Genomic DNA, 18744 nt, shown 5'->3' with positions numbered 1-18744 from the left:
TGTTGGTCCGGAAAGCAAGTATTCGCTCATAAATTTGGTGACGATGTTACAAATAGATTTCATCACTTGTGTAGATTACATAATCTGCTCGAACAAAAGATTGAATAAACAACCGTACAAAATCAAAACCCACGATCCAAAAGCAAACTTCATCACAAAGGATTCTGGATTACACCTGCCTTCAATTCTTGTTGCGCTTCGTAATCGAGGCAAAGGCCTCTCCCCTTTGAACTTGCATAGTCTCCCGACGTCTATCGTAGCGTGGGCGAGGCCTAGTCCTTGAATTCTGCCTTTCAGTGAACCTATATTGTGGCCTATGAATGACCTTTCCATCAACAAAGAGATCTCCTGTAGATGAACCAGCCCACTACATATGAGTAAGAGAAGTAGAAGCCGGATGATGAATAAGTATTTAAACAGGCCAACCAACCTCCATAGTCCTTGTTGGGGACATCGAGATATGAATCGGGCAATACCCATAAAACACCGGGAAGTCCTATCAACACGAAGACCAAACACCATCACTCATGGATCTTGATTTACATGGGAAATGTTAGGCAAGTAGTAACTAGCTACCTTTGACCTTGTAGGAGAGCTCTTCCGAGATCAACGCGCCAAACCCAGTGTAAGTCGTAGTACAAACTGAATATATCTTTTTCTTTGCTTCATCTTCACTACATGTTTGTTACATGTTAAAAAACGAATTTCATCACATTCCTTTTCGCTCTACAAAGTAGAATTACATTATTTTTCAACAATTGAGGATGAGAAAGAGAATACCTCCCAACAACAGAGGCCAGGGTTTTAACATAAGAATCAATCATCTCATCTTCGGTGGGCTTAGGGTCGGAAGTGAACTCCATAACTATAAGCCAGTGCTCGTAATCACATCCATCCAGGAGTATTGTCTCCTTCGGAGGCCGGTTGCTCCAGTTTGGGGAAGGGTCATTCAGAGGAGAATAACCAGATCCTGACGTCCTCAATCGGATAGGTACAGCAATTGGGTCAGGTAGATAGGTCCAATGGTATGGGACCAGAGGCAAGGTGCGTCCACGGGAGCGTGAGAGAAAGGAGGCAAATGCACGCCGCGTGGCAAAAAGTCTTGCCGCCATAATGCTGACTACTGATCCCACTGTCACAAAGGCTGAAAAATAAAACAGGGAAATTTAGTCCGTTTCCTGATTAATATTTGTCATCAAACAATAAAAATTAATTAGTATAAACCGCGAAAATGAGTTAGAATTTTCCTTTTTAGGCTTACAGATATTTCGGCATAAACTGCTCGCAAATAAGACATACCGAAAAAATCACATTAGACAATAGTGTAAGCTCAAAAATAAAATACACAACGTCATACAACATGCATACGGTCGCACTTGCCAAGACTAATTCACACGAAGAGTCAACCCAGCTCAAACACACAATAATCAAGTCCAAAACAACATAAAACATCATAGTACAATTATATGGGGCATATCTCCGGTAAATGAATCAAAATCCCAATAATATAGTATATAAAAATATCTGAGAATACAACACCACAACTCGATTCACCATACATATTCACTAAGCGCCACTTCACCCGAAAACAGGGGTCGGAACCCAATATGACAAAGCAATAAAATCACGACGAAAAATAAATAACATGTAATTAAGTCAACTAAGAATGCAATGCGATGCATGAGCGGTGACAATGGAATAACCGATACCAAGTGAGTTCAAGAACTAAGAATCATCACGGTCGCCACTCGCGCAGCATGCAAGTATTTTCCCAAATTAATCTAACTCATTAATTTGAGTTACTTATTTTCCAATAATTTTAACTATTCAATCTAAAATTCTAGAAATACCAATTTAGGCTTTTAAATTCAACAAGTTTGCGACTTTTAAACAAAAATTCCCAAAACGACTAGAATTTAAATAACTAGTTATCCGAAATTCCCAAATAATCGAAACTACTTTTCAAAATTCAAACAAATATTTCCTCAAAACTATATAAATTTGGACTTCAACGGGAACAATTTTGTTCTCACAAATCAGTAATCACACAAAAAACAAGACTTAAGTAAATTAACCATGAAATGCTTCCCACGATCTCACGGATAGAGCTACAGGAGGAGAAATCACAATAATAACATATTTTGGAAAAGTAGAATGGTCAAATTGATTATGATAGAAGTTGAAATCCATCGAAAAATCATAACTAAAAGAAGGTAACATAGACTAAGCTTAGAAGTTTAAATCCGTCTAAAAATCATAATTTAAAGAAAGGAAAACAGAGAATCACCTCTCACAAGTATCGATTTTCCGCTGAAGATTCGAAAGTGAGGACGGGGAATAGAACTGAGAAGTAATAACGATGGCGGATGGTCTGTGAATGGATGAAAGCGAAGGGGTTTTTCGTTGTCTGACGTGTGAGCCCAATATAAAAAAGCCCAATACAAAAATAACAAAACATAAGGCCCGTCTAGTTTTTTTTATATATATAAATCTTTAATGGTTCAACCTATTTTTGAAAAAGTATATGTCTTTTGAGATAGTCTCACGAATCTTTATTTGTGAGACGGGTCAATTCCTATCGATATTCATAATAAAAAATAATACTCTTAGGCTACGTTTGGTAGTAGTGATTGGATAAATAAATGATTAATAATCAGAGTGATTAAAAAATGAGAGATATGGATTAATAGTATAGTTGGATAAATAATATGGTGTTTGGTATGATTTTAAAATGATTGATTATTTCTGTAAATTTTAATGTAATGACCTAAATGCCCCCAATGCTATTTAAATAAATATTGTTAAAATTAATTAGATATCTAATTAAATATTTAAATATAAATTTGAGTGTACGCATTTATTGTTCATATTAAAGTAATAGTCAATATTTTAATAGTTGGGAGCAATTGAGACCCACGAGAATTTCTTCCTCACCCTCAATCCAAACCCTTACGTCCTCTGTCGCTGGGGTAATTTCATTCCGATTTATGATTTCATCATCGTTGCTTCGCAAAGTTTGGTGGACGTAGGACGATTGAGAAGGTGAATTTCTTGCAGACTAACTGCTTAGATGTTTTGTGCAATACCTATATTTAATTTTTCTTCCACCAATTACAGGTCTCATACGATTTGAGGGTTTTTTTTTTAACAGAGTCCTTCTTGTGCATCCTAGTTTGTGTTCGTTCATCGGATTTTCCAAGGTTGTGACCGTGTTGTCCGGATTGAATACCGACGTCCGTGAAGAATACCAGCTACTTGTAAAACATATTTATCTGTAGAGATGGTGATGTTTTCTAATTCTATTTTCTTCAACAAATTTTTGTACATATATTATTTATTTGCGGATTCGCAAATGAGACCCTTTTATTTTTATATTTACAGTATTCTTTGTCGCTTATCCTTCTTATGATAATCTATTCCCGGGTTAGTGCTGAAAAATCTTTGAATGCAGCCTAAATACTATGTTGTTTTTGTTGGAAGAAAAGCTGGTGTGTATGACAAGTGGTCTGAAGCAAACTCCGAAGTAAATAGATTTCAAGGGGCTTGTTTCAAAGGGTACGAGAGTAGGAAAGAGGCCGAGGAAGCATTTGATAGTTTCCTGAAAAAAACGTCTGTTGAGACTTCATCCTCGCAGCCTAATATGTCCAATTCAAACACGAATGATACTGGTGACAATGAACGTAAGGCTTGTAAGAAACTTGGTGATTTACTGAAGGCTATATCAGATTTAAGTCGTGAAAATCACAATCTAGCGAAGAGAATGGAGAAGAACTCCCAAGAGATAGCTATGTTGTTGGAGAAAATGGAACTGAGGGAGGAGTAAAAGATGACTTCTGATTAGGAACTTTACTTTTATTATGGATACGTAAGTATGTGTGGTACAACTTTGTTTAATTTTCTTCAATGTGTGAAATATATCCTACAACTTTCTACTTAATTGTTCCGAAAATTAGAGAATGCATCATTTTAAGTGAACTTACTTGTTTTTTGCAGATTAGTGGTGAAAGTGTCTGTATTAAATCCCGTGTGCGCCAAGAGGTGTACCAGCATGTAGACTTTGACAAACAACTGCGAATATGGTTGGTTTGTAAACATTATTATTAAATGTAAATTTTTGCCAAAGTCATTTATGTCTAATATCTACCACCCTGGGACCCTTCATTAAAATGTGATTTGCATATATTCTTTGGAGTTGACCTACGTTTCTATACCATTTGAGGGAACAGGTTGAAAGACTAGTAATTACTACAAGTAGTTGGGTAAGTGTTTGGTACATTAAATGTCTCTATTTAAATAACTCATGCAACTGATGCTCGCATGTACATACCATCCAAAATCGTTTGTATGTGTGATAACTCTCGAAAACATGTCTGTTACTTATAACATTGGTTCTGAAGATACTGTCACAAGCCCATACGTTATACCGCTGATTGATCTGTGTTCCGACGATGAAAGCAAAAAGAATCAGAACGATGACAAGTGTGAAGGTACTTGCAAGGGTGTTAAAATGCTTGAACCTGGCTCTGATTTGCCCAAGAAGAGGAAGAAAAAGAAGTTATGTCACCCAACAATGGAGCTACAAAAGGCATGTAAAGAAGAAGATGACACCAACAAAGTCCAACTTCATCGTTGTAACACAGGTGAAGATTGCAAGATGAAAAAGGCCGGCCGTGGCGGAGCGGCAATCCTCGTAATTGACCTCACCACTGACTGAAGTGGGTAGCAGGATACAGTTATGAAAAAGTTTCGTTCTTTCCCCACTCTTTTGAATCCATTATGTAGTACTAACCCTTTTGACGCCATGTTAGTAGACTAGGCACGTTGGTAGTACAGTCTCCAACGGTGGGGAAAATCAGACTTCGTACCACATTTTGTAAATTAACGTTGCAAAGTAATCCGAAAGTATTGTTATTAGCCTACAAATTCTTTGAATTTTGTTGGGAGCTTGTTGTTAATTTTCTCTCCTTAACGTCATACTCGCAGAATCCACGTTAAACAATTGCATTTCCTTCATTCTATATTGTTTGCACGATTGCGTTAATGTTTAGGATAATAAAAAGTTAGCACAATTTCTTCACATACCAACATAGATAATTTCATCACTGAATAACATGTGTGAGAATGTACAACTACATATATAACTTCTAACAGCAGCAAAATGTACTCACACATGAGACATATTACATTTGAACAAAACCACATACCCGACAAAAGGACTCGTACAATGCCCTTGATACATAGCAAAAGCATAGAGGTGTTACATGTACGATTCACAATTAACCATGTTCGCAAAAAACACATATTCTTCCTCCATTACTGTCCGCCCAAAAGCCGATTCACCAAACAAATCTTGCCACGATGACCTAATCGTCGAAACAAAGCCAAGTCGTTGTGGTTGTTAAACAACAACTTAGCAGCAAGAACTTGCTCGTCCTCTCAAAGATGAGTCATCCCGTCCAACGCACTCAACACCTCATCTTGTGCATCTGAAAGCTTGTCCTCTGAATCAAGCTTCTTGATCAAATCTGTCATTGTGTTTCTCGTTATGTCGGCAAGGTTTTTGATGGCTTCAACTATGGTATGTTCGTCGTCAGTAGTCTTCTTCCTTTTCTTAGTCTTCGAAGTTACACATTCCTTAGGTTTTGATGATGGCGTATTCGTATCAGATTTAGAGTCTTCAGCATCGTCTACTGTGTTAAATGCAGGTGTGTCGGCAAGCCACGCAGCAGTAGGTAGTTCATTATCTATGTTGAGGACCTCATGAAGTGCATTCTCGAAATTGGTTGCGCGCTCACCAATAGCACGATCATTTCCAAATATCTCACACCAGTCATGGTAATGTGTCCACTGCTTATGTCTCATTGAACGTATTGTTGGGTCGGTCTACGACAAATACAAGAAGTACAGAAGAAAAATCAACAATGTAATCATTATTAACTAAACAATCAAAACAATACCTTCACGAGTGCCTCCCATGTTTCGTCTGTCACATCGACTGTGTTATTAGAATCATTCCAACCCACACCACTTTTGCTTAGTAAGGTAACTAAAGCACTATATGTTTTCTTCCACACGTGGATCTTCAAATTGATATGTGGATTTCCACGTAAGCTACTCCCGGGGATAGCTTCCTGCATTGCATTCTCCAACAGATTTAAATACCCAGCCTTAAATCCATTCTCACTTTTCCATCCCTTCGTTATGACATCTTTTAGTGCTTGGATTAGAACTTCTTCTCGAGCATTCCAACTACGTCGTGTCTTGTCTTGTTTGTTGCTTCTACCGACCACGCTCGCAGATGATGCTCCACTATCCATGTAGAGTTGATTGAGTTGTTTCTCTTCCTGTGTAAAAAAAATAAGCAACGTAATTCAACTGTGTCATACTATGTGACGAAGTAAAGACATATGGAAATATTGAAGCAAACTGTAGTGCCAAAAATTATATTGAACAATTATATCAAAACAAACATTGCATGCACAAAAGTGAAAAATGTCACAAACTTGTAAAAATTAAAATATGAAAATCAATACAAAGAAATTGAAAGTACACTTAGATAACTAATTCAAATGAAATACAAGCGAGTTAATTGTTCATGTTTCACATCGACATTGCAAACTCGTCTCTCCAAGCATCCCACCCAATTGAAGACTCCAAACTGTTAATGTAAGCATTTTGTGTGTCATTAACTGGCTCCCAACATACTCTTCTACATTTTCCAATGGATCTTCATCCATTTGAGCTCGTATGAAATTGTGTAATAGAATGCAAGCCAAAATTATATGGTTCTGAACTTTTAGTGGGTAAAAAGAAGGACTTCGAATGATGGCCCATCTTTTTTTCAACAAACCAAATGTTCTTTCAATTACGTTCCGAGCTTGAGAGTGTCTCCAATTGAACAACTCCTTGTAATCTTGTGGCCCGCAAGCACGATTTCCCCAAGCATCACGATGATACCTAACACGGCGATACGGAGTCAAGAAACCCTCAACATTTGCATATCCATTATCACATAGATAATAACAACCTGCGTTTTGGTAACATCTAACATTACGATTTTTACCAATCTTTGTAAGCGAATAAATTGTTTCAATTCTTGGTACAAAACGAAGAAAGAAAGCAAATGTTCAGAAATACAGAGCAAACCTCGTGGAACTCTCAATGAATCATCCCTACTTAGCGCATCCCTTAAAACTCGAGCATCTGCCGCGGATCCCTCCCAGCCCGTCAGAGCGTAGATGAAATTCATATTGCGGTCACATACACCCAATACATTCACTGCAATAGTACCTTTTCGATTTCTGTATCTTGCTTTTTCTCGGCAAGGTACATGTACACTTACATGGGTTCCATCCAATGCGCCGAGGAAACCCTGTAAGCAATGTGTAAATAACCTTTATATTATCGAACCACATATTACGGAAACAAAAATTCGATAAATAACAATGAAAATGAGGTATTACCTTAAAATACCTCCATGTTTCATTTCTACAATCATCATCGACAGGAGACGGCTTCACAAGGAGTAGTGGATGTAACTTTAACAACGCTTTAAGAACATCATGAAAATGAGCACTAACTGTTTGTCCACTACGTATGTAATCATGCCCAGCTACACGATTCTTTTTATGATGTGCCAATATAGACAAGAACATGGCCACTTTCTCCTCGACTCGTACGTATCTTGAGTCAGATAACCCGCCTACGTTTGTTAACAAATAACATAGTCGTGCAAACGCGCTACGATTCATCCTTAAGTTAGTCAGACATTGGATATCTCCGACTTCAATAATTCTATGCAAATTGGTCAATTGAGCATGGACCCTTTCGATCATGCTGTACGAAGCAGCTTGTCTTCGACGGAGACGACGGGTAATTGAGACCATTCGTGTATGCTCTCGTATTAGGAGACATAACATCACAAAAGATCGACACAACATATGGTAGACCAGCAGAAGGATTACAAGTTTACTACCGTGCTCCATGTAATCAGTAAAGGCAACAAAAAACTGGAAATTTAAGTCTGATTAACAAACAAATGACAGGAGCATTGTAAACTAACAAATGTGATTTCATGGATACGCGATTAGAGGACATGGATGTTAACCAAAATCAAAATACACTATGAAAATTTGTTTTTCTATTTTCAGTCAATAAAAAGTCAAAAAAAATTGGTTAAAAAATGTTAATTTAAAAATAAAATTCTACTTTAAAAAAACATACTTACGAACTCTTACTATTACTTACGAAAATAATGGAAAATGCTTTCTTTCACTCTCCCTAGCGAAATGCCCAAAACGGAGCTTCAAAAATTATGGGGGAAATTCACAACTACCCCAACCTCACTTCCGTAGCATAGCACAAGCTTCATTACGCTCACAGATAGAAAGAAATTAAACGAAAATTCAGCAGCAATCATTATCACAATAAGAAGCGGGAAAATGAAGTATTTCGCCCAAAAAAACCCATACAACATTTACCTCCACACACAGATGCTTAGAAAACTGCTACAGAAGTCAGAAATGTAATTCAACCTTCAACAGTTTGGCAGCCTGCACAAATACGAGAGGACGCCATTGAAGAGAGATGAGAAGAGTTCGGTCTTGTTGGTTGTTGAGATAAAGGTGTTGACAAGAGTTTGGTCTTTTTGGTTGGTGAGAGAAAGGGTAATTTCGGTAGGGGCTGCTGAAATAGGTACTCCTGTTCATTTTAGGATTGTTTATACCGCCAAAAAGTTGAGACTAATATCTCTTCTTTTCATGCCCCTACAGTGAGTCTATCACGGGCTGGAAGATATCCATGGTTCAATAAAAAACCAATCAAACAATGGATTATATATTAATCCTTCCTTAATCCTACAATAATCAATACTACCAAACGTTTCCTTAGGGTGTGTTTGGTTAAGTGGATTAAATAAAGATAGATTAATAGTCAAATATTTATCGTTAAAATTTTAAGACGTTTTAATAATCATTTTGACCCGGTTTAAGATCCAATTTTATTAATCAAATAGTTATCCATAAAATTGGATCTTAAAGCGGGTCAAAATGATTATTAAAACAACTTAAAATTTTAACGATAAATATTTGACTATTAATCTATCCTTATTTAATTCACTCAACCAAACACACCCTTAGTATAAAAAATAATATTTTTCATTGATTATCCAAATAAGATATTCGTCTCACAAAATACGACCTGTGAGATCGTCTCATACAAGTTTTTTTTTCTTTTTGAAATTCAAAATAAAAAATTAACCGATTAAATCGATCTAACTGATATTAAAAAATAATCGAACTAAAGATTTAACTGAATCGAATTTTCGATTTAGATCGATTATTTCAATTAAACTGATATTTTGCTTACTTTTAAGTTTCGATAGACGTGTCCAAAGGTCCAAAATCCAAATACATGAGAAATATATAATTTTAAAAATATTTATTATGTATATATAAAATATTAAATAAAGTTTCTAACAAAATAATTTCGACTCTATCAAAAAATAATTTTAGACATTCCGAACAAATAAAATAATATTTAAATTGAACCAAAAGATGCAAATCTGAAAAGAGAAGGATAAAACAAGTGTTTAAGAAGTAAAAATAAATGATAATAACCATATATTAAAGCATGACATAAAATTTTGTAATCAATCATTTTTTTTTTTTTTTGAAATGTGTAATCAATCATTAAACAACCAAAATTAATTATAACATGGACAACTACACCAACCATAAGAAAAAGATGAAAAAACATCAATATAAATTCACAAATAAACTCATATATTTATAAGAAATATGGATTGTTGGAAATCGGTTTTATCGTGTCTAAAATGCAGCGTAAGTTTTAAAATTTTTATTTTGACATTCAAATAATGTTTTAGGACATTCGTATGGTTGGAAAAAAAATAAACATTCATAAGGCATTTATGAATATACCTTGAGTGAATACATCACTTAACACAAAATATTCTGGGATTGGCGGAAATAAATCTTGTACTATTCCCTGCTAACGATTTTCTTGAAATCTTATTTCTTTAATCTCCCATCCGTTGAAATTCAACATATGGATAGAAATCGTGATTTTGCTTTCTATAAAATGATTATTAAGAAAATTATCACAGCTGCTAATTGGGGATTACCCCTTGGACAAGCAAGACAATTAAACACATTTCAGGCAATTACAAATATAGTTTAATTATCACGATTATATCACTGCATGAGGTACTGTTATTATATATGAGAATTCTCAAAGAAAACATTCATGATGGATAAAATTTCAACTTGATGATAATAATCAGTTTTTACCAACATGGTTTAAAAATTCTTCTTTTCATGGGGGTAATGCCATCTATTCTTCCTAGAAATGTTAAAAACATATGAAATAAGTTTCAACAGGCTAATAGCCAACTAGATGGATTAACTGTCATGCTCCATTTCACCATCAACTACAATGTTCCCTGGATCATAAGATGAGAATATGTGATACAAGACCAGAATAAAGAAAATTAGAAATAAAATATACTCTTACTATCTTAATAAGAAAATTTTTAATAAAATGGTGGGGTAAAGAGGACTTCTTTGCGGATGGAAAGGCTTATGACAGACACGGAGTAATAGCTGTTGGACCAGCTAAAGAAGCTATGAAAAATATGACCAAAGATACTCCAACTCATGCCACGTTGCTCAAAGAATTATTTCAACATATGAATAAAGATACTAAAACGAATAGCAGACGTTTCATATTAGATGAATGAATTTTGAAAAATTGGATATTATGATAATTTTTAATGTGTAATTAAAACGTAAATAGAAACTAAATTGACCGTGAATAATATATGTAATGTGAGAAAAATATTTTTCAAAGTATGAAAAACTTCATTAAGTACAACAATTTTTATTGAGTTTCCTTGATTATCGTCTAAATCACATGTTAAAATTTTGAGACTTTTAAGATTTGTAACTCGGAAAACAACGACGAACGATTAAATAACAAATAAACATTAGAGAGAGTATACGTCAAATAATAAATATTAGTGTATGCATAATTTAAGATATGTCAATTGTGTTATCAATTAACTCATATTGTTTGTTATATCACTTGAAGGAGATTATTTCGTCAGTAAAAGTGTGCTCATGTCAGTATCATATTTAGTTGAGAAATTTTGGACAAAATATTTGAATTTTTTGTTTAGCAATCACGACATAAAATATATTTTGTAAGCTCATAAATTAACAATATACTAAAAGATTAAAATTAGAAATTACAGAAAAAAATGAACACATTTTATTAGCATTTGTCCTAGCCTATTTTAAATTCATATCGTTAATTATTAAATCTTATATGATCTTAAATATTTTTATAACTTAAATATTCTTAATAACATTTCGTTTCTCTCTCCACGTATCCACCTCAAATAAATCATTACACTCTATGTTAGGACCACAACAACCACTCACATGCATTACAGGACACTAATATTCCAACTTTCTTTTTCTAACAAAAGTTAATATTTAATCATATATCACACTATCGATTAAATAATAAATATTTTAATTTTTTTCTCGAAAACAAAATTAACTACTTGGGAACAGAAGAAACAGGGGAGTAGCTATCTAATCTTTTAGTCGTGTAAGGAACAAAAAACGCGAGTCATGAGGATCCAGCAGACAAGTTGCAACCTTTCAAATTATTAGCACATCGATATTTTGCTGCTTCTTTTTTAATTTTCCCAACGAACTAAACAGGGGAGTGATAAAATTGCCATCAATCTATGTTAGGCACCCCCAACAAAGAAAAGGTGGTATCTTCACTTGAACAGTAGAAATAGCAAGTGTCAGAGAGGAAAGAATTGGTATATTCATTCTTTTACATGAAATTACAATAAAACATATAGGGGTAAACTAAATTCAAAATGCACTACAATAACATAGTAAGCATGTCTAATTGATTTACGACCATAGCCTGTTCTATTGTTTCATCTTTGTTGTTGTGCTTACTAGTTCTACTAATGGAAGAATTCATTGGTACAAGTAGTAACCCTTTTTCACTGGAAAACGGAATATTGTATGTATGTGATATTTATGAGATAATATACTGTAAATGACAAAAGCTTTCCTTTAACTATGCACCTGAAATCACGACACCTTGGAGCCATGGCTTCGGCTGGATAACAAGGTGGCGATGGTGACCGGGGCGTAGTCCGGAATTGGCCGAGACTTCTGTCTGGACTTGGCCAAAGCCGGCTGCAGAATTATAGCCGCGGCTCGGCGTGTCGACCGGTTACAATTAATCGTTGTGTACTGAGATCAATAATGGGCTCGGCTCGTCGAGCCGAGATCAACCCAGAGCGATTAAAGTTGATCTGCCGTCGGTGCAGATCGCTTGGGATGCATTTGGAAGAATGGACGTTTTGATCAACAATGCTGGAGTTAGAGGTCACATAAGTAACCATGGAAAAATATTTTTTATTTTTTTATCTGTCTTATATGGAAGTAGCATTATTATGAGTTAAAAGGCTCAGTTATATCAATAGTGCTGTTGATATAATGTAATTAGTTTGTCTTGCAGGGAATTTATCAGTTTTTCTTCATGCATTCAACTCTAAGTTTGGTTTAGTAGGTTCTTTGTATGGTTAATTGATAGGAAAAGATACCTCCATGAAGTTGGGGCAAACCAAACTTCTAGTGAAAATTCAGCCCATCACATTATTTGTTTTTTTATCAGTCAAGTTGATTGGTCAATTTTATTTATATTCCTTCAACATCTGTCTGTAGGTTAATATTGCTAGTCGCAACTCGTTATCAATCCGTATAATCTCAATAGCGCAAACTGAAAAAGATGATTTAGGTTGGGAAAAAAAAAAGGAATTAGATTACTCATATAAAACACACATGCACAGACTCACACAGACATGCGGGTGCATGATGCGCTGTTCTTGAGCATATGATTAGAAGGCATGATATTGATAATTGATTCTAAGATTCTTTGAGAAATATTTGTTCCAAAAGAAGAGGCATATATTGCAAAAAAAAAAAAAAAAAAAAGTGACTCAAGTTTCTTTCATTCTTCATAGACATATGAGCCTGAATCCAAAATAAAAGAGAGTAGATGATCACAAAATACGCAAGACAGCCGAATCATAATCCAGAATCTCATAGCAGATAAATAAAGGTACTGGAGCGTGAAGCTTGGCAATGTCTTTTGTATTTTCTCCATTGATTTCAGTAAGAACTCGAACTTCCTCATCTACATCTTCCTTTTCCCTAAAAAAAACTTGCTAGAAACAAATTAATATTTTTCGAAAAGTCAATTTCCAAATCTTTTTACCCAACAAGTAACTAGAAACCAAAAACTACAAATAATCCCATATATCTTTTTATTCAGAGATATCTATTTACCTCGCCTCCAATCGAAAAATTCCAATTTCGAAATCTTTTCGCCTAACACGTAACTAGAAACCAAAAACTTGGAAAAAAGATTTTTTCTTCGGAGATATCTATTTACCTTGCCTCGAACCCAAATTATTTTGGGTTCGAACTTTATTGAGAAACCATCTTTTTTCCACCTGTCGACCCCCTGGCCGAACTTCAAAGCTAAGTAAACAACCGTAGTGCAGTAAACTATTGCGACGATTCCATCCAATATATTCACCGCTGCTTCTCCAAAACCACCACCACCACTGGAGACACGGCTATTCTGGCCTCCAATCTGAATATTCTGGACTACCGAATTTACGGGGCAAGAATTCACATGATTAACGATCCGGATACCAGAATCTTGAGAATTAATCCGAATATTCTGGATCCGGATACCAGAGGCTTGAGAATTAATCCGAATATTCTGGACTACAGAATTCACGGGGCCAGAATTGACATGATTACCTCCAGAATTCTCCACATTTTCACCGGGGTTCTCAACCTTCCGTGGAATTTTGATTTCACAACCAGAGTTTTCAGATTTACTCATCACGAGATCATAGTATTTCTTCTTGGTTGAAGGGATTATTTCTTTATCCATCGTAAGAGTTTAGAGAGAGTGGGGAAAATATGAAATTAGGTTAACTCCCCTTTACTTTATATGCAGGGATTCAAAACCCATATCGGGAATCTTTTTTTGAGCAACATCAAAAAGTTTTTTATATTTTATTCTTTTTTTTTTTTCTCTTGCAACAATATGTATTTTTTTAATATGTAATATTACTTCTTTTTAAACAAATAGATGTCTTTTGCATTTTTCCGAACATTGGTTTTGTAAAGTCTAAAAATTTATCATGTATCTATAGCATTTAATAAATTTATTTTATATAATACGATAAATATAAGTTATCGTAACTTTTAATTTTCAAATTTCCATTTTAAAATTATTGATTTTAACAAAAGAATGAATGAATCAATATTGCTTTTTGAATAATGATAGCACTTGAAAATATTTTATTAATAATCATAAATTCCGTGTAATTTTTTATTTAGAATCAGTTCACACATTTGTGTAAATAATATAAATTTAAAAAATAGTAAGGTTAGTGAAAAATAAGAAAAAGACAAATGAATAAGTGAAAATGGGAAAAGATTAATAAAAGAGGAGAAAGAAAGAGAAGAAGAAAATAAGAATGGAAAATGATACATATATTACAAATTAGTTACAAAATACATTTGAAATTACAAAATTGAATTGATAGCAACAAACATTAGGAGCCAGGAAGAGCAATTAACAGAACTTGGGTTTCTAGATGGCGCACAAACTAGAAATTATGTGGATACCAAACCTGCTTGCGAATCTGCAGGCAGTGGAGGTTGTTGCGGCCACATTGGCTGACCCATTTAAGGAGAGCAGGATCCACAGGCTTCCCCAAGAACATCTCTGGAGTGCCAACTGGTGGTGCACCTGGTTGTGCCATATAAATAACAAGGAAGCTCTTGGTTTTATATGAACAATACATATATAGAATGACAAATTAAAAATGAGATCCCAATTATCACGACAATAAAAAATTATAAACATATTTTAGAATATATTTTTTAAGAAATTTTTTGAAAATAGCTTGCTTGTGCATATGAAGAAATGAAAACTTTGGCTTGTGGCTTTTATATTTTTACATTGTTATGCATTCGCATTCACATTCAATAAAAAATACGAAATCTGAATTTTTAATCATATGAGGTGGATTCATATGAGGTGGATGAAAGAATATGATATTTTTATGATTATATCGTGTTTCAACTTTTGTAATATGTTGTCTATCTTAAAAATCATTTTTATGGAAAATATTATGTAACAATATAAAAATAAGAATCCGCATAATTAATTATTAATTTCTCATTATGATAGATGAACATATACATTACATTCGATTATGTGGGTATGTCGTACCGTACCGAAAATTTTATACTGTATATCGTACCGAAGATTACGGTATAAGAAAAATTTTATATAGATATCGGTACATATAATTAACATATTGATTATATCGAAATTGTATAGTATACCGATATTTCTGTACCGTAACTTTATATATCATTTTATACTAAAAAAACTTTTTAAAATTTTTATAAATTTATTGTTTAAATATTATATATTTTATATATTATTTCGGTATTCCACTATATAGCGAAATTTTTAAATTTCATACCGTTGTCATACCGAAAACTGAAATCTTCATTACACTAAAAATTCGATATTTTCGATATGGTAATCTCGAAATACCGAAAAATTCGGTATTTTTATATCACTCCTACATTCGACAAGAGAATATTTTATGTACTTAAACATACAAAAACAACATTAAATAAATATATTTTTCGTGTATTTATAGAATTTAATAAAGTTTTTTTATATATACTATGAATATAAGATTATCATAACTTTTAATTTTAACATATCCTATTTAAAATTATTAATTTTAACAAAAAAATGAAAGAATCAATGAAACTTTTTGGATAATGATAGCATTTGAAAATATTTTATTAGTAATCATAAATTCCGTACAATTTTTTATTTAGAGTCAGTTCATACATTTGTGTAAATAATATAAATTTAAAAAATAGCATGGTTAGTGAAAAATAAGAAAAAGACAAATCAATAAGTGAAAATAGGAAAAGATTAATAAGAGACGAATTAGTTACAAAATACATTTGAAATTACGAAATTGAATTGATAACGACAAATATCAAGAGAATAAGCCAGGAAGAGCAATTAACAGAACTTGGGTTTCTAGATGGCTCAGAAACTAGAAATTATGTGGAGACCAAACCTGCTTAAGAATCTACGGGCTCGTGCAAAGATAACAAGTGCTTCAGCTGAGATCATTCTAACATCTTCATTAGCTTTCATTATCTTCTTGATTCTAGCCAGCGGCAGGCTATGGCTCTTAAAGTCGGTTACCTGATCAATGTCTTCATAACAGCTAGGCCAAAAAATTTGGAGTTGCTGTTGCAATTGTTGCTGCTGCTAATGATGTATGTGCTGGTAGGCGAGATGATGATGTGCCATCTGAGCTGGAGAGGCAGAAAGACCACCAGCTTGGGACGATTGAATCAATCCAACCGGTGCTGGAGAAGAGGTTCCAGCCATTTGGTTGGCCGGATATGACATCATGCCATATGGCATCTGAGCAAAGCTACCCAAGACCCCAATACCCGGCGACTGTCCATTTCCTTTCTGCTCCATTACAAATTATAATCTTCGGAAATCCTTTACTCTTCAAACTCCCTAAAATCACTCGTAACACATGATAAGCACGACACTCCAAATTTTTAAAAATTTAAGAATTGAATTTCTGATTGATGGCCTTTATAATCAAGGTTCAGCATCACTATACCTTCAGCAACACAGGACACGGGTGTTTCCAATATTGAATAATCAAGATTAGCCACAGAATAATTTTATAATGCTATCAAGAGACAAAACATGAAAAGTGCTTGAAACAAAGACAATGCCCCTGAAGCACAGCAATACGATAGAAACCAACATGAACCCTCAGCATGATAAAACATTATAAAGCTGCAAGACATGGATAAACAGTGTACTTTCGTGCGGCATAACTTTTAAACCAAACAACTAAAACGAAAAATTTGCTTGTGATGGAATCCAAATGTAGTGCCAAATCGTAATAGGAAAATGGAAACTAAACAGTTCTTTAAGGAATTTGATATTTTCAATTATAGCATCTGTGGTTATGTTTATGTATCTTATCTCATATACATTGGCAAATTCAAATGGGTAAAATAAAGTAGAATTATAAACATATATGCACACCCCCTCAAGAAAATAGACACATCTCTACAACCAAGGAAAAGATGTAGAATAAAACAGTGTTATGATTGCAAACTTGTGGAACATGCTCGCTTTTCTGGAAAACTAGAATGTAAACAACAAGAGACCTCAACATTTCTAAATCTCAGTTTGCATCTCATTCTTCACAGCAAATTACGTATTATAGAACTTAAAATCAAAGAAAAACTTACCACAAAGTTCATAAGGCCAGGCCAATGATGCTTCCGTAAATTCTCACTCCAAAGACAGATTGCTTCAGAGCTTCAAAATGGAAATAATGGATGGGAATAGAACTAAAGGTTACCCATTTTATCCTTCGTTTCCGAAACAAACTAACATACGAGTAATTTCATAATGCAGTCATGTCACTAAGAATACTTCAACCGTGTCTCGCATGCAACCACGGTCGTTAATTCACCACCTCATTTACGAGAAACTATTTGTTCGAAGTGTTAAATGCAAGCTAAACATTTAACTGCACGTTCCACTTATAAAGCACTCGAAACTGATCTCTTCGTCAAAATTTCTTCAAGAACCACGAAAGCAAATTTATTTTCTACAAGTAGGACAAATATTTGGAAACAACTATAAAAAAGCACAAAAATTGAAACTATAGTCAACCAAGTGAAAGAATAAAAAGGAGGAACTCTATCCCCAGGAACTAATCATGACAAAAAAGAGTGAATCTCATGCCCCAGGTCCAATCCTGTGCAAACCACGATTGTAGAAAACTAGTCAAACATATAGCAGCACGTTCCGATTTAAAAAAACTAGTTAAAATGGAATCAAATATGTGCATCTAAGTTCCAATTATCAAGTTAAGGAATCACACCTTATACCTATTAATAGTAAAAAATTTCTCCCAGGTGTAAATAACTAGGACTCCTCATTATCTTGCATAAATTAAAACTCATCTCCATGCTCCATGTCTCTTCTCGCATATAAATAATCATACCAAAAATTCAATTCACTGTATTTTGCAAGCATGTATAAGTACGTACTATCATAGAAAAATAACTTACAACGGGTAAACAAAAAAAACAGAATCAAAGTAGATAAAAATCGAAAAAAAAACCCACAAATACAAATATAAATATAGAAACAACCATACTTGAGCAAAAAATAAAAATCAAATCCGGACCTTTTCCAGCAATAAAAATATCTGAACGAGACATAAAACAATAACTTTCAAAAAAAATTTGTAGTTAATCCAAAGTCAAGCAAAAGGTTAGGGCTTGTACCAATCAGTTGAAGCTGGAATCTGTGATTGAATTGGGGCCTCTGGAATTAATACCCGATTTGAATCCAGCTGCATTTATTATTTTTTGTTTTAATTGAAGCACCTTCGGATGTCGAATTTTGATTTATCAAACTAGATGCTTTGTGAATTACTCAGAATAACCCTACTCATATGCATTTTTAAATCAAATTCAAAATATATATGTACCAATATTATGTGTTAAAGATATC

General features: G+C 34.0%; 4 protein-coding genes and 1 long non-coding RNA gene across 9 annotated transcripts; all 5 read right to left on the bottom strand.

Moving 5' to 3' along the window:
* LOC142551118 (multiple organellar RNA editing factor 3, mitochondrial-like) lies at positions 1-10081 on the bottom strand. 3 transcript variants are annotated; one of them, XM_075660171.1, is made up of 5 exons: positions 9939-10081; positions 781-1144; positions 577-674; positions 431-496; positions 1-348 (listed from the first exon to the last, which is right to left on the bottom strand). In XM_075660171.1, the coding sequence occupies exons 2-5, from the start codon at positions 1110-1112 to the stop codon at positions 182-184; spliced, it is 663 nt and encodes a 220-aa protein (XP_075516286.1). In that variant the 5' UTR covers positions 1113-1144; positions 9939-10081; the 3' UTR covers positions 1-181. The 3 variants fall into 3 exon arrangements, with proteins under 3 accessions (XP_075516286.1, XP_075516287.1, XP_075516288.1); XM_075660172.1 differs by lacking the exon at positions 9939-10081 and adding an exon at positions 2288-2419; XM_075660173.1 differs by lacking the exon at positions 9939-10081 and adding an exon at positions 2288-2407 and having other exon boundaries at positions 781-1132.
* LOC142550546 (uncharacterized) lies at positions 5197-6317 on the bottom strand. The gene is made up of 2 exons (XM_075659620.1): positions 5958-6317; positions 5197-5883 (listed from the first exon to the last, which is right to left on the bottom strand). Exons 1-2 carry the CDS (start codon positions 6315-6317, stop codon positions 5437-5439), a joined length of 807 nt encoding a protein of 268 aa, XP_075515735.1. The 3' UTR covers positions 5197-5436.
* LOC142550545 (uncharacterized) lies at positions 6594-8090 on the bottom strand. The gene is made up of 3 exons (XM_075659619.1): positions 7464-8090; positions 7147-7372; positions 6594-7027 (listed from the first exon to the last, which is right to left on the bottom strand). The coding sequence occupies exons 1-3, from the start codon at positions 7983-7985 to the stop codon at positions 6594-6596; spliced, it is 1182 nt and encodes a 393-aa protein (XP_075515734.1). The 5' UTR covers positions 7986-8090.
* A 2883-nt stretch (positions 10082-12964) lies between the features above and the next one.
* LOC142550494 (uncharacterized) lies at positions 12965-14098 on the bottom strand. 2 transcript variants are annotated; one of them, XR_012821396.1, is made up of 2 exons: positions 13507-14098; positions 12965-13265 (listed from the first exon to the last, which is right to left on the bottom strand). XR_012821396.1 is itself a non-coding variant. In XM_075659574.1 (2 exons), exons 1-2 carry the CDS (start codon positions 14017-14019, stop codon positions 13115-13117), a joined length of 678 nt encoding a protein of 225 aa, XP_075515689.1. In that variant the 5' UTR covers positions 14020-14098; the 3' UTR covers positions 12965-13114. The 2 variants fall into 2 exon arrangements, 1 of the variants encoding a protein (XP_075515689.1); XM_075659574.1 differs by having other exon boundaries at positions 12965-13279.
* A 2440-nt stretch (positions 14099-16538) lies between these two features.
* On the bottom strand, positions 16539-18509 carry LOC142551119 (uncharacterized). 2 transcript variants are annotated; one of them, XR_012821498.1, is made up of 2 exons: positions 17466-18509; positions 16539-16939 (listed from the first exon to the last, which is right to left on the bottom strand). It is a non-coding gene; the product is annotated as an uncharacterized LOC142551119 (long non-coding RNA). The 2 variants fall into 2 exon arrangements; XR_012821497.1 differs by having other exon boundaries at positions 16539-16710.
* Between the last annotated feature and the right edge of the window lie 235 nt (positions 18510-18744).

This window comes from Primulina tabacum, chromosome 7 (genome assembly GCF_025594145.1).
Source record: "Primulina tabacum isolate GXHZ01 chromosome 7, ASM2559414v2, whole genome shotgun sequence".
NCBI lineage: Eukaryota > Viridiplantae > Streptophyta > Magnoliopsida > Lamiales > Gesneriaceae > Primulina > Primulina tabacum.
The sequence above is the reverse complement of the archived record's forward strand: the minus strand, read 5'-3'. Positions and strand labels throughout refer to the sequence as shown.

Bases quoted from the DNA above. Each gene is read 5' to 3' on its own strand.
- LOC142551118 (XM_075660171.1), bottom strand. From the start codon at position 1,112: ATGGCGGCAAGACTTTTTGCCACGCGGCGTGCATTTGCCTCCTTTCTC. The intron at 675-780 runs GTATTCTCTTTC...ACAAACATGTAG, and splicing joins CTGGCCTCTGTTGTTGGGAG to TGAAGATGAAGCAAAGAAAA. The intron at 497-576 runs GTAGCTAGTTAC...TCGTGTTGATAG, and splicing joins GCTCTCCTACAAGGTCAAAG to GACTTCCCGGTGTTTTATGG.
- LOC142550546 (XM_075659620.1), bottom strand. From the start codon at position 6,317: ATGGATAGTGGAGCATCATCTGCGAGCGTGGTCGGTAGAAGCAACAAA. The intron at 5,884-5,957 runs GTATTGTTTTGA...TATTTGTCGTAG, and splicing joins CATGGGAGGCACTCGTGAAG to ACCGACCCAACAATACGTTC.
- LOC142550545 (XM_075659619.1), bottom strand. From the start codon at position 7,985: ATGGAGCACGGTAGTAAACTTGTAATCCTTCTGCTGGTCTACCATATG. The intron at 7,373-7,463 runs GTAATACCTCAT...CATTGCTTACAG, and splicing joins AAACATGGAGGTATTTTAAG to GGTTTCCTCGGCGCATTGGA. The intron at 7,028-7,146 runs GTTTGCTCTGTA...ACCAAAACGCAG, and splicing joins TTCATTGAGAGTTCCACGAG to GTTGTTATTATCTATGTGAT.
- LOC142550494 (XM_075659574.1), bottom strand. From the start codon at position 14,019: ATGGATAAAGAAATAATCCCTTCAACCAAGAAGAAATACTATGATCTC. The intron at 13,280-13,506 runs GTAAATAGATAT...ATTTGTTTCTAG, and splicing joins TAATTTGGGTTCGAGGCAAG to CAAGTTTTTTTTAGGGAAAA.